At 33.2% G+C, this 26,413-nt stretch overlaps 1 protein-coding gene across 10 annotated transcripts; it reads left to right on the top strand.

Moving 5' to 3' along the window:
* Nucleotides 1–1,855: 1,855 nt before the first annotated feature.
* On the top strand, nt 1,856–9,654 carry APO4 (APO RNA-binding protein (DUF794)). 10 transcript variants are annotated; one of them, XM_088977449.1, is made up of 5 exons: nt 1,856–3,279; nt 3,393–5,255; nt 5,348–6,781; nt 7,368–7,638; nt 8,660–9,654. In XM_088977449.1, the coding sequence occupies exons 3-5, from the start codon at nt 6,760–6,762 to the stop codon at nt 9,447–9,449; spliced, it is 1,083 nt and encodes a 360-aa protein (XP_088833575.1). In that variant the 5' UTR covers nt 1,856–3,279; nt 3,393–5,255; nt 5,348–6,759; the 3' UTR covers nt 9,450–9,654. The 10 variants fall into 10 exon arrangements, with proteins under 10 accessions (XP_088833575.1, XP_088833581.1, XP_088833584.1 ...); XM_088977455.1 differs by having other exon boundaries at nt 3,393–6,781; nt 8,660–8,760; nt 8,869–9,654; XM_088977458.1 differs by lacking the exons at nt 3,393–5,255; nt 5,348–6,781 and having other exon boundaries at nt 8,660–8,760; nt 8,869–9,654.
* The last annotated feature ends 16,759 nt before the right edge of the window (nt 9,655–26,413 follow it).

Below are 26,413 nucleotides of genomic sequence, written 5' to 3'. Positions count from 1 at the left end.
AATTATTTATCTGAGGCATGTTCATAAATCCCACTTTTTTGGACTTGCTGAGTTGGACCTAGACATGTTTCAGATTCTGATTCTTGTGTCTGAGTCCATGCAAAACTGTAGCCAGTGCTTTAACCTTTGGACTGTGTAATGAAGGAAAAAGGAAAGTAACAGGAAATTGCAAGTCTTTGCTTGCTTATACCTGCCTCAGTGCATGGTTGTTGTCATCTTGGGTACTGCCGGGATTAGGTAGTGAAGACAAATGTTTCTAGAGTGGTTGTGCACTGGTTAAAGAACAACAGTCAAGGATTGCAGAAATACCAGAGCAGCTGATGCCAACTTCTCTTGGTTCATTGATCAGCAATTCCATGGCTGATCAAGGAGTATATAGGGATGGATATTTTGGGACAATTATTGGAGTATGTAATGTAAACAGTTAAAAGGAATGGTTAGATGGCAGATACAAGGCCTAAAAAAGAGGGATGCTTGGCATGTTATTATGTAATCTGGTCTTTTTTATATCTAATAAAGGTTAAAAATTACGAACAATAAACTCAAATTGACCAAAAACTAAATTACTGGTGCAGGAACTCATATACAAATAGTTACTGCTTCTCCAAATATTAAAAGAACTCTTAATGTATCCATCAACAAGTTGCTGTTCCTAGTGATGGTTGTGTGTTGGTAGCAGGTGGTCAGAAAGGAAAGTTTTAGTTGAGGAATGTTAGTAGTAGTACTGAATTCTCCATTGATGTAGATTGTATCATTATAGAGTTTTCTGAGAGGGAGAAAGAGAGTCAGCCTAAGGAATGATAGATGGTTGTATACAGTACAAAGTCATTTGGTCTAACATTGATTCAAAAGCAGGCAAAAAGTTGGCTTGGTTCTTAGGTGTCAAATACCTCACTGAATCAGTGGTTATTGTGACTCAGAGAAATAAATAAATAAACATGTCATGCAACTCTGTGAACCTACCTAGAGATTGAGTATCTGTTGGACCATACTTCTATCTTTGAGATGTTTATTGTGACCCAGACAAAATGTGATTTCTTTTGGCAGCAAGTTGGTTAAGCTAGTTGGAACACTTATTGTGACCCAGACAAAAGTTCCCTTTGTTTTCTGTTTTTGGGGAGCTAAGATTTTTTATCTCCCCTTTTGTATCCATATTCCCTCTTTTCTTTTAATTTAATGAAGCTGGTGTTATTGATCAAAAAAAAAAAAAAAGAGACAACAAGGCAGGTGGAAGAGAAATAAACACTTTAATAAGTAATTATGCCCCTTTCTGCATTTTGATGCAAGTTTATAGAGCTGCTAATAGCCGAGTTTTGGGCTAGATTGGGTAGATCTGATATTGAGTCAAAAAGAAAATACACCAACACAGACCTTATAGAGTGTAGGGTACCAGTTCTATAACTAACCTCTTTATTACTCAGATCTATTGGGTAGGACTTTATGAACCAATCATAACTATCCACATAAAAATTTGAGAAAATAAGCATGATATTTTTCTAACAAATACAATGTAATCTCATATAAATTATAACTGACATGCTTATTCCGTATTTGGATATTCATAGATGACATCTTTGATCTCTTTCTTTACCTATTCATCAGCTTATTCTGGTAGAAAGCAACAAAGAGCTTTGCAATACTTAGACCACTGCAAACTTAATTTTCACCTTTGCAAATGGCTGATAACCAGGAAGTAGGATTCACTTGTAGGCATTGTACCAGAAAATCTACATATCAAGAGTCAAAGGGGGCGACAATTGATGTTTATGAGGCCTGTACTTTCTTGAAGTTTGTCACTGCAACATCACTATTTCTTGTGCCCAAAACACTTAACTGATTCCATAGTTGCTTTTTTTTTTTTTAATTTTTTTTATGAGTAATTAGTTGAAATAATTAAAAGAACAGTATATATACAATTACAAAGTTCGAGTCTGAATCCTGTCTTCCCAGATAATTCAAATCATTGTTGCTCAAATGCATCTCCACATAATCATTACCCTTTTCTAAGGAATACTCCAGAAAGATGGATCAAAGAGACCATTAACCTGCATTGGCAAATTCCAGCGCCCAAACTACAAAAGCTTCTCAAGTTTTTTTTGTCCATTTTCATATTGTGTTATTGAACTTTCTTTTATTTTAATGAATATTATTTTTGCTAAAAAAATAAATGGAAGGCTTTCAGCATGTCTGACATCAAGAATAACAAGTTAGACTGATGCATTTTAACGGTTCATTCTGGCATTTTGTCAAATGATTTACAAAATCTAAGTTTTTTAGGTTCCAAATCAATCAGACAATTAATGTGTAATCTCATAAGCTCTTCAAGATGTCATTTTTCTTTTTGCGGAATGCATTTCTTCCTGTTTTTTTAAATGATTTGGTCACGAAAGCAGATGTTTTACTAATAAGTGTGGGGAGAGTAACTTGTTTGACTTGGATTCAGAAATTACACGACATAAAGATTTCGATACATTGAAGATCAAGGCATCAACAAAATGAAAAAGCTCACCCCTTCTCGAGTCCTTAAATCGAGAAGCACAACATTTAGACGGTTACGTGACTCCTCTTGCTATCTGCATCACGCGGAGCACTACGAACAAAAGGTCCCAAATCAATCCATCCAGAGAGAGAGAGAGAGAGTTGAAATGAATTGCGATGGGAAATGCTTCTCTAAAAGCTTTACAAAATCAACGGCTTTACAGTGTGTGACACAGACTCTCTGAAGCCTCCCTCCAAATTCTAGGGTTTCAAATAAAATTACTTGATTGACCCGGTGGGGTTTAAGCATACCGAGTTCCGAAACCGAAAGCCTTCACATCTTCACTCTTCTTTTGCTCTCTGGAAGGAGAGCCAAGGACCACCCAACCAGAGAAGCCCAATGGCCCATAATATTAAACCCGACCTGACCGTCAACCCGGAACGGCGAGTATTATCGGTTCAATGTCCAATCCGGTTCTCACAAATTGGGAGAACAAAAAGGGTTTCAGGATTCAAGCAAGAAGAGCGTAGGCTGTTGAGAGAGAGGTGGAGAAGAAAGAAATGGTGAAATCAATCAGGCGATCAAGCCCATTGATCCAGATATTCAAATAGATTCTTTATTTTCTTGGCCGACATCTCGTATTCTTTTTCTATATACTCATATTAGTGTAATCAAGTTGAGCTCAACCTTTCTATATCAATAGGTGTAAGGTGCTCGGCAGGAGCTCCAAGCGAGGTGGGGAACGAGGGGGAGAAGTGGAAGAGCGACTGAGACTAGAAATAGAGGATCCAGAGGGACAGGTATGTAAAACTTTTTTTTCTTTATTTTGGGCTGCAACTGCAACTGCATGGGATCCAGAGTTCTTATCTGCTATAGAACTCTGCCCCCTTTTTCTTCCCTTTTTCCTTTTCAGTTTCTTCTCGGAAAAACAGGGGCGCCGCCCTTACTTCTTCGTTTCTGCATTCCTATTCGAAGTTCAAATCATGAAATGCAACCTGGCAGTGTATGAAGGGGTGGTCGATCATGTCTTCTTCCTAATGCGCAAGACACAGGGCAAATCCTAAATATTTATTCTCCTCCTAATTAGACTGCCCTTGGTTCTTCTGTCTACCAGAAAGCAAACTTTTGATGGAGCTAGGGTCTCCACACAATTTTGGACGGGAATGTGATACTCATTTTCTCCATGAGGTGCTTACAAAGGATCTAACAGAAAAAAACAGCCGCCAGACTCCCACTTCCACACCCTACCGTCTTCCTTTTCTATGTTTAGCTGAGTATCTTGGGGCGAGCATAAGATGCTGGTAGCATTCTCTACCTCCCAATCCTGAAAATTCCTGCAGAAATGTGGTGTCCAAATAAGAAGAGGGAGGAAGGTGAAACGTTGAGCAGTGGTAACAGTAAGATGACAATGGAGGAAGAAATGGAAGGAAGCATTGTGGAGGCAGGTTGATGGAGAAGAAATCTGAAAGTTCAAGCTAAGTACTTCCTGTTTGAGGAAGAGAAAGGTAGGGGAAAGCTGGGTTTGAAAATAAGGGAAGCAAGGAGGGTTATGGTTCTGTTGACTGGGATAGAAGTAGTGGAATGGCTGCAGAAGTTTGTGGAAGAGGCAAGATTGAGTGGTAAGCAAAACAACGGGCAAGAGATTGCAGCTGATGAAGGTAAGAAATATATAGTTGAAAGCAGAAAGAATACAACGGGCTGCTACATAGCTCTGGCTGAGTTTTTTAGGGAGGAAAGAAACAGCTGGTTTGTTTCCCAGCAGGAAGACAGTGTCAAGGATGGAGGGAAGTGAGTAGTGTGCTTGAGGAATTTTTCCTCCATGGAGTAAAAGTAACAAAGGGGAGTCCAGGGAGGGAAGAAGGGGTGTATCAGAGGTCCAGTATGTCTGGAAACATGGAGCAAGAGTCAGTGATTGTAGCAAAAGCCAATGGACAGTGCTGGTGATGGAACATTCAAAGAAGGAAAAATGGATTAGTAAGTTCATAATAGATGTAGGGTTGCAATCTGTTGACTGGAGGAGAGTTGCAGATTACTTGATCTTGAATCTGAAGCTGGAGAGTGAGTTTATTGTAACTCTCTTTGATGAATGTAAAGCTCTAGTTGATTTTGGGGAGAACAGAGTAGACTTCTCAGTAGTTAATTTTCAGACTGATCTAGGAACTATTACAATCTTCAGATGGAATCCTCTCTCTAATGCCAAAAACTTCTCTATTGAAGATGGGGTTCTGGTATGGATAATCGGATTGCCTTTCCATATTTGGAAGCAAGACGTAGCAAATGTCATTGCACTTATGTGTGGAGGGAGACTGGATGGTGCTTACTAGGGAGACCTCCATTCTGCAACTATTCTCCTGAGCAGAGTGAGGCCTGAAGATATACCAAGGAAGGTGGAAATAAGAGTGGAGGGTATTTTCGTTTCAGTCTGGTTGGCTTCCTCCATTGAAGCAGGCTTGTGGAAGGAAGCTAGAATGGAGGGAGGTGAGGAGTTTGAGGAAGAAGAGTTGTACGTGGAAGAAGCATATTAGAGGATTCAAAAAAGACTAGAAGTTATACTAAAATGGGTCAACAGCTTCTGGGGAGCCAAAAAGACTTGGGACATATGGAAAGTCAAAGGCTTAAAACACAAGAAACCCCTCTGATGCATGGCAGAACCTTTGCACGGGTGGTTGGGAGCACTACCACGGAAAACTTTAATTTTGAAGAGGGGAGTAAAGAGGTGACAAGTGTTAAAAAGCAAGTTGAAGTAAGAAACAGGGTGGTTGAACCAGGAGTTGAGGTAGGTGACATAACTGAAAACCCTATTGATCTCAATATTGATTTTATGACATGATTCACTTTAATTGGACTTCTTTAATGATGGTGCAACAGTGAAGTGGAAGAGCTGTCAATAGTAAAGATGGGAAGGAAGATGTGTTCCATGGAAGAATGGTTTCAAGTGCCATATTGACAAGGACCGTCTCATGGTTAAAATCTTCACACTTGTTGGCAGATAACTCATTTGATGACTTAAGGAGAAATTGAGCTGCAGTGGTTGCTACAGTCTCCACCAAGATCAAATCACAAGTTGAATGGAATCCCCCACTGGATGGTGTGGTAAAATTGAATTTTGATGGAAGCTGCCAAGGTAACCCAGGGCCATCCGGAATCAGTGGGATTCTGAGAGAAGAGACAGCAATATGTTGTCTCTATTTTCAGGACCAGTGGGTGAAGGTGATTCAGTAAGGGCAGAGCTACTAGCAGTGGTACAAGGTATACAGATGGCTAGTCAAATTGGAGTGAACAATCTGTTAGTAGAAGGGGATTCCAAGGTAGTAGTAGGCTGGCTGATTAGCCCAGAAACAGCTTGTTAGGGCTACAGGGATCTGTTAAAGAAAGTTAAATGGATGACAAGGAATATGACCGTCAGGGTTCAGTGGGTCAGAAGATCAGCAAATGCAATGGCTGATTCTCTAGCCAAGCAAGGGGTGTCAAGGGGAGATCTGTTTTGGGCTACTTTGTAATTGGGTCTCAGGCTTGGGCAGTTTTGGTGTATATGGTTCAGTCCTGGGGGGGTAATATCTCGTGCCTTCTCCTAGGCTGATTGTATTTTGGGTAAAATACAAAAACCTCCCCTAAAGTTTTTGACAATCATAAAAACCTCCCCTATAATTTCGTTTTAACAAATACCTCCCCTGAACTTTTGAGAAACTCAACAAAAACCTCCCTTCCGTCATTGTCCCAGATGGAAAACATTAGATTGATGCATCAGTGTTTTCCAAATACCCATTTTACCCTTTTATAAATTATTTTACATACAAAATTACTGAAATAACCCCATTTTAACTCAACAAAAACCTCTTTTAACAATCATTTCAATAATTTTACATTCAAAATTACTGAAATATGTCTTTTTTTTTGAGTTAAAATGCAATTATTTCAGTAATTTTGTATGTAAAATAATTTATAAAAGGGTAGAATGGGTATTTGGAAAAAACTGGTGCATCAAACTAACGTTTTCCGTCTGGGACAGTGACAGAAGGGAGGTTTTTGTTGAGTTTCTTAAAGGATCAGGGGAGGTATTTGTTAAAATGAAACTATAGGGGAGGTTTTTATATTTTACCCTTGTATTTTTGCTATTTGAATTAATACAACTACTCTCATTTATCAAAAAAAAAGTTTTCAAGCACCATTTCTCTGGAACCAAAGCATGGCCATGGAAGTTTTTAACAAATTAAGTAACGACCATAGGAAACAAATAAGCTTTGCAGATGGTGGGAGTGGAGTAACCCTATTTGTGGACCATGTGCATCGTACAACATGAAGGTTCACTTCTCATCTCTGCTCTTGAGTCTCTCATTTCTCCTCTCTCGCAATTGCTTTTCTTCACTGAAACTTTTTTAGCAGGAAAAAAAAAAACTCTTGAGGAGGGCTCTTAGTTCAATTTCAAGTTGTTCTCTTGTGTTTTTTTATCGCAATCTCAACTTCAATTCTTATAAAAAACTAAGTGTCTCTATATGACAGATATCCACATACAAGGGCTCTATTTGTGTGATGATTTCTCTATTAATTTGCCTACTTTCTCATTTATAGCTATCTTTATGAGGATTGAGGAATTTGTTATTCCTAATCATGTTTAATTATCTAGGGTTATTTGATCTATCTGTTGTTCTTGTGCACTTATACAGAAGTTATGAAGTGGGATTAGATCATATTTTAATTGGTATTTTCTCTTCTATTATAAACCAGCTATTAGATATGTTGCTATTTTGTTGTTTTGTTGTACACCAGCTATAAAATATATTGCTTTTTTTGACAATTTTCATTTTTTCCTTCTTTGTTTCAGTTGTATTATAAGGTGGAACTATTGCCAAAGTTAGAAATTTATTCTTGGATATTCTATTCATCTCAGCTGTTGCTACAGTTCACATGGCTTGGAGGTCCAAAATTTGGCATCATTTATTGGAAGACTATAATTATCACCTCACCAGTTCACGAAGCTACAGTTCCAAGGTCGACTGGGATAAGCTAAGGCCAATGATTCTTGAAAGAATAAAAAGTAGAGCTAAGAACTATCCAGTCCGCGGAATGGTACCTGTTGCATATGAAGTCATTAGGACCAGAGCACGTCTTATAGAAGGTCTTTCCATGCTTCTCAAAGCCATTCCTGTCAAGGCATGCAAGTAAGCCCAGCAGTACTATTTACTATTACTCATTTGCAATGTCATTCAAGTCCTTATTGGTAAGCATTATTCACAATAACTCTTCAACCAGAAACATGACTTTACCTGGCCTAGTGTAACCTATACTTGCTCTAGGTGCAAAATCCTGAATCTACTTGAACTGATTGATAGTTTTGCAAGTATTTGGGAAACTAAACTATTCCCATATTTCAATTAATAAGTGTAATGATAATCATTTTTTTGATAATTTGTCTAGCGATTTTTGTTTATAGGACATTTTATTTAGATGTAAAACAAGTTGCAAACAAATCATGCAAAACTTGGAACATATTTTGCAGTCCCAATTCCCAAATCTGATTTAAGACTAGATCCAGCACTTGACAAAAGCAGTTGAGCTTTATGAAGATTTGGAAAATGAGGGGAAACGTATTAAAATGTTTGTGAAAACAAAACAAATGAGAAATAGAAGTTCCTCTATGCGGAATGACTAATGAGCATAGTAGATTGAGGCTTTGTACAATTTAAGAATTATAGAAGTCTGCGTCATCTAACACCAATTCATTACTGACAAAATGTTGCATAGAATAGGCCAAATTGTTAACATTTGTTTGCCTCTGGACATATCATGTTTCTACTAGGTGGCTTTGGTATTGCCAAGTCCCACTGTTTGAGTAGTACAATCTGAGAGCTTTGTTAAAGATGCAAAATAGATGTAAAACTGGACAATGGAGAAATACATGAAGTTCTTTGATGTCCATTCCTTGTACTACCATAAAGACTTTATCTTAAGCCACTGGAAAACTTTAAGTCACCTAGAGCAGTTTACAAAATTGCAAGCTTTAATCCTTATTTTAGGGGAGGTTGCCTTCTCTTGAAATGGCAGGTTTCTGTTTTATTTTTCAAATATTTAATTTTTTTCTTGGTAGACCATAGTTTAATTGAACAAAGGAATGAATGATATATACATAATTTTCTACTGTCCACTCCCTGTTCTTATGTGGTTCCTAAAACATCTCTGTAGGTTCTGTCCAGAAGTATTTATTGGGGAGAGAGGGCACATGATTCAGACTTGTCATGGTTACAAGAGACGTGCCAAGAACCAGCTTCATGAATGGATTAATGGTAGCTTGAATGATATCCTTGTCCCTGTTGATGCTTTCCACCTAAAACACATGTTCCAAGATGTCATAAAACATGAGCAAAGATTTGATTTTGATCGCATTCCTGCAGTCGTGGAGCTGTGCTGTCAAGCTGGAGCTCATATTAATGATGAAAATTTAGACTCAATTATCTGGACACCTGACACCAGTAAACATGAAGTCTTTAATGCCATGCCTTTATCACAAGATGAGATGAGGTTTGTTGCAAAAGAAACTTTAGGGGCATGGGAGAGGCTGAGATCAGGTGTCCAGAAGTTGTTGTTGGTTTATCCAGCAAAGGTTTGCAAGTACTGCTCAGAAGTTCATGTGGGGCCATCTGGGCACAGGGCTCGGCTTTGTGGAGTGTTCAAGCATGAAGGTTGGCGTGGGATCCATTTCTGGAAGAGAGCAAAAGTGGATGATTTTGTACCTCCTAAGATTGTGTGGCGACGGCGACCTCAGGATCCTCCAGTGCTCTTGGATAAGGGGCGAGATTTTTATGGGCATTCTCCAGCAGTGGTGGAGCTTTGCTTACAAGCTGGGGCAATTGTGCCCACAAAGTACTTTTGTATGATGAAGATGCAAGGGTTAGCACCACCCCCTCAAGTCAAAACATTGGAAACCTTTGATCTTGTTACAGAACATGGTCCTGGCTTTGGGTCACCTGATTAGTTTCACCATTCTTTGGGTTGGGAAATATTTGTCCTCACACTTGGTGAGGTTAAGGTCTTCTTCACTCTAATTAACTTCTTGATTCAATGGTAGAGTTGAGTCCTTCAGAGCAGTGGGCACATATTTTTGTTGTAAATATTTCTTCCATTAAATGTACCATTTATTCCAATGAAATAGAATAAGAAGAGATAATAAATTCACTTTATGATTTGTTTGACTTATAAAAGTGGGTCTGGTTCAATCTAGTGCTAAGTGTCAAACTAGTGATCCTGCAAAAAAAAGTGTCAACCTAATGGTCAACTAGTCGGTTAACAAGTCAATTAAGGACCAGATCAACTGAAACACTTGCTGGTCAATCAATGCTCATGATGCAGTTGCTTACGATGAATAAGCATTTCAGGAACAGGAAGTGTTGGCAGACCCATAATTGACATGACCCCACCACTCTCTGACCTTTCAGACCGCTGCACAGTTCAGAAGTGGGTTTGGCCCAGCACTTGTTAGTATTTGGTGTACTTAACAAAACTATGGTTCTTGGATATGGAAAAGCAACTATAAACGTAAGAATAAAGTTTTGTCATCTTCCTTTTGTGATTTTTTTCAAATCCTTATTTGTAAAAGCAACTATAAATGTAAGAATAAAGTTTTGTCGTCTTCCTTTTGTTGAACCGTTTGAACCATGACCTGCCAGGATGTATATTTATCTTTTCTATTCTCTGGATTTCAGATCTTAGACCTCCACAAGAACATATACAGAGGAAAATGTTGACTCAATGAATCCCAGCAGCAAGCAATTATAGGAGAACTTCAACGGTGATATAGGTTTTGGGTTAGTTTGCAAGGTCCTCCACAATAACCCAAGGCCAGATTAGAAATTACTGACCTAACTCGATCTAAGTAAAGCTTAGAATTGAGATTGGCTCAATTTGATTTTGCAAAGTCCTCTATCATTACTTAAAATTTTAATTTTTTTAGATAAATAGTTTTCAGCATCCAAATTATATTACTTAAATGTTTCTTAGACTTTTGATTTCCTTCTAATTAAGTAGATATATCCAAATCTATAATGGTTATTTATAAAGATCACAAAGTACTTAATTTTTCTCTGTGTTCTACCATTTAAAGGCCTAACACACATTTAAATGTACAATTTCTAATAATGTTTCAGATTTTTGTCCTTTACCAAAATAATGTCTTAACATTTTACTTTATAAGCTAAGTTCATAATTAATAATCAAAATCAAATTTTAAATTAGGCAACGATCCACTAGACCATATTCTTTTCATTTTCTCTATATTTGTGTGACACAGTCTCATATGCCATATAAATCTATAAATCTATCATTAATCACATGATTCGCACAATCAGTATATTGAAAAAAAAAATCCTTGTTCTATTAATACTAAGATATTACAATCCATCAGCTTTATTCCCATAAAATAATATACAACCATTCTTTTCAATAGGCATTCTTTCCACTCTAAAAGCGTACATTAAATTCCTTGTCATCCAAGAGAGGAATAGAAAATAATTGTTTCAAATCACACAAGGAGCAGAGAGGATGGAATGATCGATTTATCTATACTTTCTATTTCTTTTTATTAGATAACTTTTTACTTGTGGATGTTTAGACAAAGTATTCCACAACAAAGTTAATGCGGCCTTGATACCAATGAAAGTCCAATAATAAAAGGTATCTCGACCTACAAAATAAATTAATAGACGCCAATCTAAAAATTAATAAAACCCACCACATGTTAACTTATTAAAATTAAGGGTTAATTACTTATATATACCATGTATATTTAGAAAATTACTTATATATACTCTCAACTTTTAAAAACAACTTATATGTACCTTGTTGACCTTTCTAAGATTAAATCTAACAAATAAAGTGGAAAAGACAAAAATATTCCTAGCTATTCATTAAATTTTCAAAGTATGTCATTTCTTTATTGTTTTTCTTCTATCTTCTCTCTTGTTTTTCAAAATATCATTTTTGCCTCTATTCTCTTCCCTCTTTCTATGACTCCGTGGTTGATGAACAAGAGTAGTGAATACATCAACATACAACCCATTATACTCTTGGGGGTGTTCGTTTTTTGGATTTTGAGAGGGGTGGAATGTTGGTCAATGGGACTTTGGTTCCCATTGACCAAGAATCACATGTTCTTTTTTCAAATTTATGTGGTGACCAGGGAAATTTTATTTTCCTAGGTGATACCCATCTTCTAGATGGGTAAATAACTTTCCCACCTAGGGGGAAATTTGTCAATACTTGAATGTAGGGGTGTCAGTGGACCGATTTTGGGTTGGAGTACGTCCAAATCAAAATCCATTTGGACAGATTGGACGGACCAATAAGACATATTAAATTTGGATGGAATGGACGGAACAATATGACATATCGGATTGGACCCGGTCCGTCCATAATGAATTTTATGTTGGATTGAGCCAATATTTGGTCCATTGATAAAAGATAAGAACATAGGTGTCAATGGACCAGGTTTGAGTTGAAACTAACCTAAATTAATAGGAACTTGAACAGGTTGGACATTATTTGGACCAGTCCAAAATGGTCCAAAATATTCATTGGATTGGATTGGACCAGGTCCATTTGTAATGGACTCACATTGGATTGGACCGGATTGGACCAAATCCATTCCAATTGACACCCCTACTTGAATGGGACAAAAACGCCCCTTTTGGTAATGGATTTTCATGGTTAAAATAGTCATTTCCTTATTTACATAAGAAATATAAGAACATGGGTAAGTAACTTACCGAAAAGTGAGTGAGGCCTTGGAGTAAAGTATAAATTGAATGAATTGGAGCAACGGAATAGAAGGAAATGGAATGGGCAATCTTTGTCCCTCAATCTATAAATAGAACTGACTTGGGAAATGCTATAAAAAATTGTTTTGTTATTTGAATTGATACTCAAGTGAGAGATTTGAAGAGGATAATGATAATGGTTTACACTCGTTTAAGAACATTGTTGTTAAATGATACCATAAATTACTTGCGAACTTTGTTGGAACCTAGTTAGTAGATCTTGAAAGTGAAACTCGAGAGCTAGATTATTTGGATTTTGAGTTTCAATTGTAGTGATTCATTCAATCTATCAAAAGTGCAACATTAAGCACGTGTCTTGAAGGCAATATACCAAATGGGCATACACCATTAGGTCTCTCTATGACATTCTTGGAGAAGAACCCAAAATTTTAGATTAGTCACCCTTAGCCGATTTGTGAACCTATCAAAGATCGTGACTTGGAATGACTGGCTCTATGGTGGAATAAGAGGTCGGGTTTGAGAAGTCCACTAAAGAAAATATATGTCGATGAAACAAGGTGGGGTCATGTAGCTCATTTAGGATTTGTTGGTTTTACAAACAACAAACCTCTATTCATTTAGCTAGGAGAGGAGAGGAAGAAACAACAAGGGTAAAAATGGATTATGAAATAATTTAATGATGTTTCAAATAGTTCTAACGTTTTCTTTTACAATATAAGTAGGTTTTGAAAGTTTAGAGTATATTTAAGTGGTTTTTAAATATACATGGTATATATAAGTAATTAGCCCTAAAAATAAATAAATACAACCAGGATAAGAGAGGTTCTCTCATATAAACTTGCATAAGAACCAAAGAGTACAATTTATTTATACTTGATAATTACTAAATCTTGGATTTTTCCAGTGATCAAATACCTCATAGTTGAAAGATGTATTTCAAATAAATGGTTAGATTTTCTTCTAAGAGAATATCATTAAATTTTTTCTTTTTTCAAATCAAGCTTATCATTGTTGATTTTAGAAATTTAAAGTAGCTCAAATGTTGTCTCTCCATGTGATTCAATTGCATAAAGGCCTATAACCACTCAATTCTTCACCATTAATCAATGAATAGTTATAAGCTATTTAACCCCAATAGGAACTACATGCTATATGCTAAACTTAATATGTGGGTTAGTGGCAAGGCACGCATGAAGCCCACTAGCAACACAACGTGGAGAGTGTGCCTTTCAATTAAACTTGTGCTTTATTGATACAAATGATGTTCAACTAACTCAACATTCGTTAAAAAAACAAATATTGTTATAAACCTAATCAATACGTTAATGAGTTATTCAAAGGGCATATATAACGTAAAAAAACATGTTTTTTCACAATTTAAATTCAAATGTCCTCAATATGAGAGACATCCCATTAACTGATTATCCATTAAAAGACATAGTAAAAAATAAACATAAACTATAAATGATCAAGAATCAATTTATAAAATACCATGATATTAATAAAACTAAACTAATAATTCATTTAAACATTACTTTAATAATTATATCACTGCAAAAATATACTAAAATTGATACAACTCATTTCATATAAACCTATAAACCACAAGACTACTACATTAAATTGCTAATGAATACGACAAAAGTATTTTTAAATCATTAATATGAATTATTAATAAAATCATTATCAATATTAATAGTTATATCAAATGATTTATTAATAATTTAATATAATCAGTATTGATGATTGAAAATATGGTCTTTAGTATTACTAATGAATATTAGGGATTATAGCTAATAAGGGCAACTTTTCGGCCCTAATATCAATAAAAATAATCTTTTAATATAATTTCTAAAATAGGTTAACCTTTTAAAAAATATATCAAATGAGGGCAAAAATATTGTTCATCTTCTCCCTTCTCCAAACCAGTTCCGCCCCAGCCCCGTGAACCTCAATGACCACCATCCACTAATGTCGTCGCCACCTCCGCCCACCTCTGACAATGTCAATCTTACAACATGCCTCTATTACACCAACCTTGAGGTTGGGACTGGGACTTAGGAGTCAGGAGTCGGTTCTAGAGGAAATATGATTCAAAGAAACTCCACATCAACAGTCCAACGGAAGTCACGGGGCTGGGGCGGAGGTTGATTTGAAGATCATCTTCTTGGTCATCGAAGTGGGCGGAGGTGGCGTTGGTAGGCGGTGGATTGGCATTGTCATAGGTGGGCGAAGGCAGCGGCAAAGTTGGTGGATGGTGTCATGATGGTCATTGAGGTGGGCGAAGGTGGGCGAAGGCAGCGGCAAATAAAATTAATGATGTAATAAATGATAATTTTCTCACTTTTTTACATATAATCCATTATTTACAATGTACTTTATTACCATTTTTTAAATATAACATACTTCAAATTCTAAATTTGAAAACAAAGACAATGTTACAAATACAAGCTTAAATAGTTAATGTTCTTCAAATTATTTTATTAAGTATGTATTGAAATTCGAGTTTTAACAATATCATACTAAAGTTGTAGAAAAAAATCATTTAAGCATCTATGAAATATTCTAAAATCTACAAATAAAGACCTTTATTGAATAAATTACTTAGTAATTGGAGACAAAGATTAAGTGACTATTCATTACCTCTTAACATAAAGTGTGGAAAATCATTCAGGTGTTTTCAGAAACAATCATAGTATTCAATTCAATTTTTGAATTTCAACCTTAATGCCTAATCCATTCTTTAATTAAGACGCCCACTTTTAGTTTTCCAAAAATTATTCTCAAAAGATTTTTCCTTTTATGTATGTCACAACTTACAAATTAAAAATACTATGTATGTTATTTACTTATTTGTTATCTACTAATATTTATTAAATTATTATTTTAATTAATTAAATATTATATAAGGATAACTTTTTTAATTGATTTGTTAAAAGTAAGAAAATGTTTCTCACATGCATAGTTAAAATAGATAACTTTTTTTTTTAAATTAATAATCTGATTTTAAAATAACATTCTCTACATTCAGACGTTAGAATCAATAAAATTTTACCAACTCTAATGCACTTGTAAAAGTAATTATTACAATTTTAGAAGCATTCAAAGTTCAAAATTCAATGCAAATGAATAATTTATAAATCATTTTAATTAATTAAAAACAATTTGATTTTATTTACAATAAAAGATAAAACATTTATTACAATGTTAAATAAGCAAAGTGGTTAAATTAAACAAAAACTTAAAAAATATGCAATGAGAAAAGACAACAATTATATACATTAAAACCTTTAATATTATATATATTTTATACCATTTCTTATAAAAGTTAATAATATAATATTTTATTACTTTATTGCATTTTTATAAATATTTTGAAAACATTAAAATGATTTGTATAAAATTACCCTATGTGTAAAGTTTTAATAATAAGCATGAATAATATAAAATTTTAATTGAAAAAATAGTTATTACTAGTTGTATTCATTATCATAAAAAATATTCAATTTTAATAACTATGTATTTGTAGTTTTGTTTTATCATAGGAGTTTTTTATAGATTTTTTACCTCATAAATTTTTATAGGTTTGTAAAACTAGGAACAATAATGGATGAAAAATCTTTCAAAATACAAAGATTGTACTATAGGCCTATAGCATAACTTGTTGTTTAGGACAATACATATAAAAACCAGTAAAAATTTAAATTTTTGAAATGAGCAATTTTTGTTTTATTTATATAATTACTAAATCTATATTTTATTATTTATTACAATACAATGTTATAGGTTTTAAATAAAAAACCTAATTATGTTTTTAAAAATAATGTACAAACTATGAATAACCATGTTATATTTACTATATTGTTCAATTTTTAGATTATAATAATTTTAGTTGATGGATAATTAAAAATACTATTAAAACATTTAATAAAACAATAAGTGAAAATAATATATCTCATAAGGTTTTTCTTTTATTTTTAATTTTAAATGTATAATAAAAATAAACATACTAATGATTTCATTTGATTATTAGGAAAAAATTAATAATTAAAGCACAATATACAAAATTTAGTTACCAACAGAGTAGTGGCTCGATTGGTATGTAAACCGAGTAGTTCCAAAATGGATGCGGTTTCAAACACGATTGGTACATAAACTGAAAAAGTATTATATTATGAAAAAAAAAACATATGAGGAAATAAGTAAAGTTTTTTAATACCCAAAACACATATAAAAATTTGGCTGATAAAATTAAGATGTTAAACATATTTAGAGAAGATAAAAATGAAATTAAATTCAACTATATTTAACGATGAAGTTTTTTATCTAAACAACCATTTGAAAAACGTGAAATTAAATTTTATCACTTAAATTAAATCTCAATTTTAAAATAAATATTATAAAAACAATAAAAAAATGCATTTTAAATTATATATCATAAATGAATATTACAATTATATTTATTTATCTAAATACATTATTCTATTGATTATATTAGAAATTGATAACACAACATTTTTTTCAAAATGTGCTTCTTAACTAAAAAATATATAATTCTTATCCTCAATGGTTAAATATCGATATAATGTTTTGAATTGATGTACCCAAATATTCTTGAATACACCAATGCAAATGTATTTTTTAACTATAAATTTAAAATAATGAATGAGACCTATAATACCTATAAAATTAAAAAAAAAAAAAAGCATAGCCTTTTGGCCATATTGACACAATTGATATCCACAATAAGTATCATTGCATATCAATAATTCTTATTTATACTAAAAATACATATTCCTATTATTTTATAAGTTATGATAGAAGAAAAAATTATACATAAAAAAAGTTTGAAATATACACTTAAAACATATCATTTACATAGATTTCTAACATTTAAAAAATGATTCACCCTAAATGTAGAGAATGTTGTTCTAAGCTTTAAATATTAAATTTTAATAAATGACAACTAACAATTTTACCCCTAATAGTATTATGGCAAGTAATAATTACTTTAGAAAAAAAAAAGTAAATGATTGAAAATAGTAAAAAAATCAATTATAAAAAAAAAATTAAAATTGATTGAGGAAAATTATGAAAAACTTCAGTCCATCAAAAACTAGTCAACGATAATATATAATTACATGTTCATTAAATATTAATTATATATTAAATATTTATTAATATTTTATTTCAGTAAATGATAAGAAAAAATAATAATGTCATTAGTTACTATTTAATATTTATAACAATTAATTTAAACCAATTGATTGATTGACTAAATTGTCAATTATAGGTTAAATGGGAAGATGAAAAAAAAAATAGAAAGTAATGACATTTAATAGATATATTGATCATTTGTTGATATTATGAAATAATAGATAAATCGATAACAATAAATTCCATAAATTTATTATATAGCATCGATTTAAATTGTCACATTCTATATAAGTTTTGTGTACAAATAGGGATCATTATATTAATATGTCATGTAATTTTGGAAAATAAATGAAAAATAATATACTAATGTTATTTATTCAATTTATAATTGAATATTAGATGTTCGATTATTAATGTGCTAAAAGGAAATTAATAAAAAAGTACAATGAATGATCTAAATACCTTCCTTTTTAAAGGTCATCAAGATACACTTTAATAAACACATTTGCCTTTTCTTATATATGTTAATTTATTTATTCAAATAGTAATGATATTAAATTATATTTATTACATAGCTTAATAAGATAATGATACCAAATACATAAAAAAAAATTAATTAGTTTATACTTAGACAATAAGACTTTAGCAATTGATGTATCATTTTTAAATATTGATTGCATATATTTATTATTTCATCTAATAATACTTTTAATAAGTTAAAACCCGATCTGGCCATTGACCCGAATAGTGACGATTAACTGTTCAAATACTGGTCTAGTTCTCACACTGGGAGAACAAAAAGGGTTTCCAGGATTAAGACAAGAGTCTCAACGGGCGGAGAAGAGAGAAGCAGAGGACTCGATCAGACGATCGGCCCCATTAATCCAAGCATCCAATAGATTCTTCACTTTCTTTGCCAACATCTATTCTTCTTTCCCTACAACATGCTCTTGTTAGTGTGAGGAAGGAGGGAGAGAGGTGAAAGAGCGATTGGATTATAGAGGATCAACAGAGACAGGTATGTAAAACTTTATTTTTTTTTTTAATTTATGGGCTGCAACTGCAAGGATTCTTGTTCTTATTTGTTAAAGAACAAAAGCAAGAGGCTTTACCCCTTCTTTCTTCCCCTTTTCTTATTCAGATTCTTCTCATAAAAAGAGGGGCTTTGCACTTACTTCCTCGTTTCAGCATCATTACTTGAAGTTCAATTTATCAAATGTATTTATTTTAAAAAATATCGCTATATGTTATTGGAGTTTTACCTGCAAAAGAAAGAAATAAATAACAAATGGGCCCGTTTTAGTAATTTAATACTTTTTATGTTAGCTTGAAATAGAAAAAATGATAGATGTTAGTTGCTTTGGTTGTTCCAATGCTTTACGTTTTGTTAATATTATGTAATTGAATTATAGGGATATACGTCCTGTTAATGTTATATATGTTGGGATTATGTCTTATTTTACAACAGTTTGGTTGATTTTAATCTAACAGTTGGTGTGGTCCCTATTTAGGTTAAAGAGGTTTTACATATAAAATCTTTCTTTGGTATGTAGGGTTAAGGATTTTTGGGAGAAAATGTGTGAGAAAAAAAATACAGAGTGCTATTGGTGTGAGAATGGTTTTTTTCTTGTTTTTGTTTTCGGGTTGAGAGGAAAGGAAGAACAAGTGTACAAAAGGTAAGGGTTGGTTTGGGTTGCAAGCCGCAAGGTACTTGTATTGTTCAGTTTTATTTCATAGTAAATAACAAATTTCATTTCTCCCGTGGATGAAGGCAGTAAGGCCAAACCACGCAAATCTTTGTGTTCTTTGTGGCACTTGTTTTATTTGTCTTTGCTTGGATATCGTCTTTTTTGCTACTATTAGATTTCTTGTTGTTGCTATTTCAAATACCTTGTTATTTTATACTGTGGGTGGTTGTTGTTAGGCCCCAACAAAGTGGTATCAGAGCTCCTAGGTTAACATTTACAAGGTGTTTGTAAAATTGCTTGAGAGATAATCGCAACAAAATGTATAAATTCTCAATTCCAAATTGAGAGGTTTGATGGAAAAAGCAGTTTTACACTATGGCAAAAAAGGGTAATGGACATCCTGGTTCAACATGGCTTGGCTAGGGAAAGGATGGGAAGCTAGAAGACATGAAGGATGTTAATTGGGAGGACATCGAGTCAAGCTATGCTAATATGATTCGATTGCTCCTGGCTGATAACGTTACGGAGGAAGATTTTGCACCAGAATTATGGGATAAGCTGGAGAAACTTTATTTGGGAAAAAGTTTAACTACAAAGTTATATCTGAAGTGGCAATTGTACAAGTTGAAGATGGAAGAAGGTGGGAATCTCCTGGAACACCTAAATGTGTTCAACAGTATCTTGGATCAACTAGGGAAAGTTGATGTCAAGGTATAGGACGAAGACGAGGCCCTTTTACTTTTTACCTCACTTTTTGATTTGTATGAAAACTTGGTGACAACATTGTTGTACTGGAAAGAGGAAGCCCAAGTACGAGAATGGGCAAGACTCTGTGTTGGTCACGGTGGGAACGGTTTAGAAAAGAACGTCATCTGACAGGGGATCTGAAAGCAGCAAGTCTAAATCTAAGGCTAGGGAAAATGTCAATATACAATGTTACAAATGTAAGGAATTTGGTCACATGAAACGAGACTATCTTGCACAAAAAAAAAAGAGTGGAGATGAATCCGAAAGCGTGGCAATTGCATCTAATGATGATGGAGACATTCTCATAGTCTCCGAAGGTATGTGCAATTTTTCTCCAAATGAGTGGAATTTAGATTCTAGATGTTCTATGCATATTTGCTCTAACAAGGAATCTTTCAACACGTTCCAAGAGAGGAAGCCATGTTCTATGCATATTTGTCTCCTTAGGAGATGGATCTACATGTAACATCACAGGTATTGGGACAATGAAAATCAAAATGTTTGATGGAATGGTTCGCACTTTGGGTGGTGTGGCATATGTATTAAAAATGCGAAGGAATCTAATATCACTTAGGCGGTTGGACTCCAAGGGATGCAGGTGAAGCCATGAAAATCACAAGTGGTGGTATGGTCTAGATGAAGGGAGAAAAATGCAAGGTTTTGTATCATTTGGTTGGGTGTACAGTGGTTCCCAAGACCTCAATGTAATGTTGGAAATAGAATGTGCAAGATAGTGTGGCCACACGGAGGGTCTCTTTTACAGATAAAGTGGAGACAAGTGCTACAAGTTTCCAAGGTATATGTGATGGTGAGAAGAAGGTTCCTATTGGAATAAAGGAAGGATCGAGGTCCCTCTCTGAAGTTAACTAGGATTGTTAGTTTGGGTATAATTACACAAGTACATTAACCCATTTTGTTTGAATCAAATGGATTCAGGACCGAATGATTCAGATTATGTGTAGTTGGTGATGTTTTACAAGGCAATTGTGGTATTTGCAAACAGGTGAAAACACAAATAATATATCTCTAAGGTGGTTGAAAAATAAGCCAAGGTAGAGATTGTTGAGATTGTATCTTATTTTACCTCCGTTGGATTAATTTTAATTTAATGATTGGTGTGGTCCCTCTTTAGGTTAAAGAGGTTTTACATATAAAAGCTTTGGGTTGGTTGAGAGGAAATGGAGAACGGGTGTAAAGGGGTAAGGGTTGGTTTGGGCTGCAAGCCGTAAGGTACTTGTATTGCTCTCAGTTTTCATTCATAGTGAAAAACATATTTCATTTCTCCGATGGATGTAGGTGGTAAGGCCGAACCACATAAATCTTTGTGTTCTTTGGGTGCTTGTTTTATTTGTCTTTGCTTAGATTTCATCTTTTTTGTTGCTATTAGATTTCTCGTTGTTGTTATTTCAAATTTTTGTATTATTTTATACTGTGGGTGGTTGTTGTGAGGCCCCAACAATATAATCGGTTAAAAGCTTTGATAATTTTATTTTGGTATGCTATGGCTTTAAGGATTCATGGCTGAAGATAACTTATATTTGGATGGTATTGAAGATTGGTTATCACTTTTATACTTGAATGTGATGGTTTCGTATTAGATATTTTTTCCTTATTTCATTTTTTTTAGAGTTTTACTCATTTTTATATTTTGATTTTAAATTATTTAGGATTTGTGTTTTGTTTATGTAAGCTCTTGATTTTGAGCTTTGGGTCGTGGGAAACAAAAATGAGTCCAAAAGTGTTTTGAGTGTTTGGTAAGAATTGCTTTTAAAAACATAACAATCTAAAGACAGAACACTTTTAAGCCTCAAAGAACAAAGTTTATCCAAACACTTATATTGAGGCTTTGTGCTTTTGGCTATAAAAGCTCAAATCCCAAATCCCAAAGTTTATCCAAACAAAACCTTATTTGTTAAAGAAAAAAAAAACTAGGAAGCATGCACCTCTTGCTTAAATATTCTAGTTTACATCTCACAACTTAGGATGGTGGAATGCCTTGCCTCACATATTTCCATTTAATGGCGTTGATCAGGATTGAACTTTTGGCGATTTCACTCTAGGCTATTTCTTATAATACACAAATTGTATACTTGTTAATTTATTTGCAAAAAGATGAAAATATCTCATCTGGTCATCCTATAAAAAGCCCTTGCTTCCACACTTACACGAATACGAAAATTGTAAATTACTTATCTTATTGATTATTTGTTCCTTCATGTTTTCAAAAAGTACCAATGTTGTCTACTTGATACAACATAGAAGAGAAGACAATGACTACTAGCATGCCATATGAAGAGGGTTCAAAGCAACACATCACCATACCTAGAAAAACTTACTATGTTGTGCATCAGAGGTAAATGAGGCACAATGAATTGCATCGAGAACCATGTGATTACAATGCTTTCATGGGATAAAGAAATCCATATAGACTTCATTGCTATTAGGTTTCTGAGTGCATCCACACTTGGTCTAAGCCCCCCCCCCCCCTCCCTTCAAGGCTTAATCAAAATTTATTTGGATTCTTGCTCTTTGGGGAACCTAGGCCCTCAAGGATTTAGGGTTATGAGGGGGGGTGTTGCAGTTATACTCTAGTCCCTTTATCCAAGAAGAGATTTTGTCATTGCCTCAAGGCCTATTTCTGTTGCATTTTTGGGTTTAACATATGTTCAGGAAAAAGTGGACTCTCAGTGCTTGGTTGGATGAACAACAAGGATAGTGAAACCTAGATTTATGGGAATAATCTCAGTGAGGTTTAATTACTAGTAGAGGTGGATTCCAGCCGAGCCGAGCCGAATACTTGGCTATTCGAGCTAGAGACTTGAGCTCGAGCTTAGATCAGTTCAAAGCTTGCAAGTTCGAGCTTGGCTTGGCTCGAGCTCAATTACAAGCCAAGTTTTTTTAAAAAATAAAAATTATACATATAAAAGTTTTTTTTGTTTTACATAAAACAAAATAAAAATTATAAAAATTATTTATTATATATATAAAATAAAAAATAATAAAAAGTAAAAAATATATTATATATATGTATATATATATATATATATATTTTATATGTATATGTATATGTATATGTATATGTATATGTTTGAATGTATATAATAAAAAATTATTTATTTATTATAGTAGGCTCACGAGCCTCACTAGGCTTGAGCTCAGCTTGATTAGCAAACGAGCCTGTGTATCAGGCTCAAGCTCGGCTCGTGGCTACCCCTAATTTCTGGTATCTAGAGGTAGACTTGTTAAAGGGCCGGGCTCGACCCGGTTCGGGCCAGGCTTTGCCTCTACATTAACAGAATATGTTCAGGCCCGAACTCGAGCCCGGCCCGACCATCAGGCCTAGGTCTTGAGCCTAAGCCTGGCCCTTATATAAAGCCCGAAGCTGGGCCCGAACTCGAGCTCGGCCCGACCATCAGGCCTAGGTCTTGAGCCTAAGCCCGGCCCTTATATAAAGCCCAAAGTCAGGCCCAAACCCGAGTCCGGTTAGAAATTTGGAAAAAAAAATATTTTCCTTTTTAATTCAATTAAAAGTTGTTTTATTTATACTAAAAGACCTCAAAAACTAAAAAAAATAATGAAAAGTCTCATTATTACTTGAAAAAAAAAAAAGAAGAAAAGAAAAGAAAAATATATTATACATATGCTTTTTTTATTATATAAAATATATTTTTATTAATTTAATACATTATCTAGTCAGGTATGGACTAAGGCTGGGATTTTTTGAGAAAGCCTAAGCCCGAGCCCGTGGGCCTGAAATCTTGTCCAAGCACGACTTAGATCGGGCTGGGCCAGCTCATCGAATAGTTTTTCAATAATTATTAGAATATGAATATTTTTCTTTTGCTATGATGGGTAAAGGGGTAATGATTAACTGAGATTGATAGAATGTAGGCAGAAGTGATTGTGGATAACCACTTTTGCATTTTCTGCATTTTTTAGGAATGGGTTGAAAATGATGGCAATGGGTTGTGGGCTTTAACACAACTTTTCAGAAAAATGAGAAGGCCACTTGTCTAAGTGAGGGTATATATATATATATATATATACAAATTTTGAAGAGGATCAGTTTTCAATTTTGAAACTATTTGATAATATACACATATTATTGTAACAAATTATTACTATTATTATTTCTAGAATAATAATAGATTACCTTTTAATTACCGTCCTCAGGTAGTCGTGTTAAATATCAGGTATTATTATATTTAATTAATTATTAATAGTAATTAATAAATGTATTTGATTAATTATAAATCTTTAATTACTATTACTTTATAAATTAGCAATAATTAGCATTGCATCATACAACAATTAACAGTAATTATTTTTTTGTTTAAAGACATTACAATTTGTAAAAATGATATATTTTTAAAATTGTAACTAAATTATTTTTAATAGTTATAATTTAAGCTGTAAATAGCATAAAATTAAATTTAATTACAAAAAAATACAGTTAATTACATTTAACAGTTATTAATTAACAATAATACATAATTATCATATGTATACATATTCATGAAGCAATAATTTCTGTAATTAATTTAATAAAAAAATGAATAATTGAAAGTTTTAATATATATATATATATATTAGATGTTTCTATGAGTTCTGTTTTTCTTACATATTTATATTATTATTACATTTTCTATTTTATACCATCTATAAATTTCCTATATTTTTTATTTATTTGCATATCTATGTTTTTCTATAAAATTTCCTATATTTTCAAAACTATTATTGAAAAGTAATAATATTTTCAGTAATTATTTGTTATTTTAAAATATAATAAATATTCCAAAATAAACTTGAAATTTTAATAAACATTCAGTAATTATTTTGATTTTTTGTATTTTGAAATTAATATTTTTAATTTTCAATAATTTAAGATTTCAAAACATTATTTTAAATCAACCTATTCTGGTTTTGTTAATTGGTAATTAATTAATTCTGAATTAGTTATAATCAATAAATAATTTTTATCAAAAGTCATTACTATTAGTAATAGTTAATTATAATTAATCAAAGAGTCAAAAATAAAAGAGAGAGAGAGAGAGAAAGAGAGAGAGAGAGAGAGAGAGAGAGAGAGAGAGAGAGATAAGTAATAACTAAGTTGATAACATGAAACAAAAAAAACAATAAAGGGAAAAAGAAAAAAAAGTGAAAAACAAATGTAAAAAATTATTTTAATAAAAGTAAGATAAAAGCCAAAAGTAGATAAAAATGAAAACATATTGAACATTGAAAAGTCAAAACACAACATACAAAAAAAAGGAACATTCCAAAATCCAAGGAAAAGGCAAAAAAATGAAAAAGGGAAAATCCAAAAATAAAAAATAAAAAATTCAAGAAAAATAAGAAAAGAAAAAATCCAAAATATAAAAAAAATCCAGAAAATACACGAAAAAAAAGGGAAAATATAAAATCCACAAAAATGGAAAAAATAAAAATACAAAATAAAAGAGAAGAAAAGCCAACATTCAAAGAAAAGGGAAAGAGAAATTCTAAAATGCAAAAAAAAAAAAGCAAAAAATCCAAAATTCATAGAAAAAAATAAGGAAATCCTAAAACATAAAAAGGGAAACAAGTAAAGATATGAGAAAACAAGGAAAATTCAAAAAAAAAAAAGAACAGAAAAAAGTCCAAAATTAAAAGAGAGAGAGAGAGAGAGAGAGAGAGAGAGAGAGAGAGAGAGAGAGGTGGAAGAAAAATCCAAAATATCAAAAAAAAAGAAAGGGGAAATCCAAAATTCAGAAAGCATTACGGCTCAACCTAGATTATTTATCATTTCTAAAGTCCCTCCTAAGACTAATTGCATATCTTAAGCGGTACTCCCCCTAACATAGTGAAGACAATGCCGACTCATGTCCCTTATAGTGACTACCTCCATTTCCAAGAAACATTGAATGAGATGTCTATCAAGTTGGTCAAATTGAAAGCTAAGAAATCTTAAACTACTCAAGCTGCTCCTGTAATGGGAACCCAATCAACTCTCCCTCCTACATCTTATGCCTTTGCATCCTCTTCATCCCAAAACCCTGGTTCCATGCCAAAAACATCATACTGGTCACCTCTCGTTATCTTTATTGTGGGAACCAAACATGCTCATCAGTCAAGGACATTTCCCAATTCTAACTTTGAAAATCCAACCATACCTCAACCCACTATTGCATTATTGAGAGGAAAGAATATAAATATGACTGTCACCAGTCTCCACTCCAAAATCTCCCAAAGATTGTGTACGTATATAGTGTTCATTCAGTCCCTCAAAGAATGTCAATTATAATATTCACACCACATGAAGGCTTGCGATTAGCATGCAATCAACATTCCTCTTGTGATGAACCCACAAAACATCACGGGTCTAGCGATGAATCCACAGCGCGCATCGTAGAACTGCAATAAACCCATGATTCATCGCACGCTCGTGATGAGCCTACTTGTAGCTCGAGTTAAAGCAAACCCGATCTGAACTCACGATGAGGTTCACTTACATTTGGACTTGCGATAAACCCTTAACCGCCGACGCTGCAACCCGCAATGGAGCTATGTCCAGGCATCATCTAAGCACGCAATGT

This window comes from Nelumbo lutea, chromosome 3, assembly GCF_056320005.1.
Source record: "Nelumbo lutea isolate HS-2025 chromosome 3, American lotus-T2T, whole genome shotgun sequence".
Taxonomy (NCBI): Eukaryota; Viridiplantae; Streptophyta; class Magnoliopsida; order Proteales; family Nelumbonaceae; genus Nelumbo; species Nelumbo lutea.
This window is presented reverse-complemented; position numbering and strand designations above follow the sequence as displayed.

Excerpts from the sequence above, each read along its gene's own strand:
- APO4 (XM_088977449.1), top strand. The coding sequence starts at position 6,760 with ATGTGCATCGTACAACATGAAG. Across the intron at positions 6,782-7,367 it reads GTGCATCGTACAACATGAAG|CTGTTGCTACAGTTCACATG; the intron begins GTTCACTTCTCA and ends TATTCATCTCAG. Across the intron at positions 7,639-8,659 it reads ATTCCTGTCAAGGCATGCAA|GTTCTGTCCAGAAGTATTTA; the intron begins GTAAGCCCAGCA and ends ACATCTCTGTAG.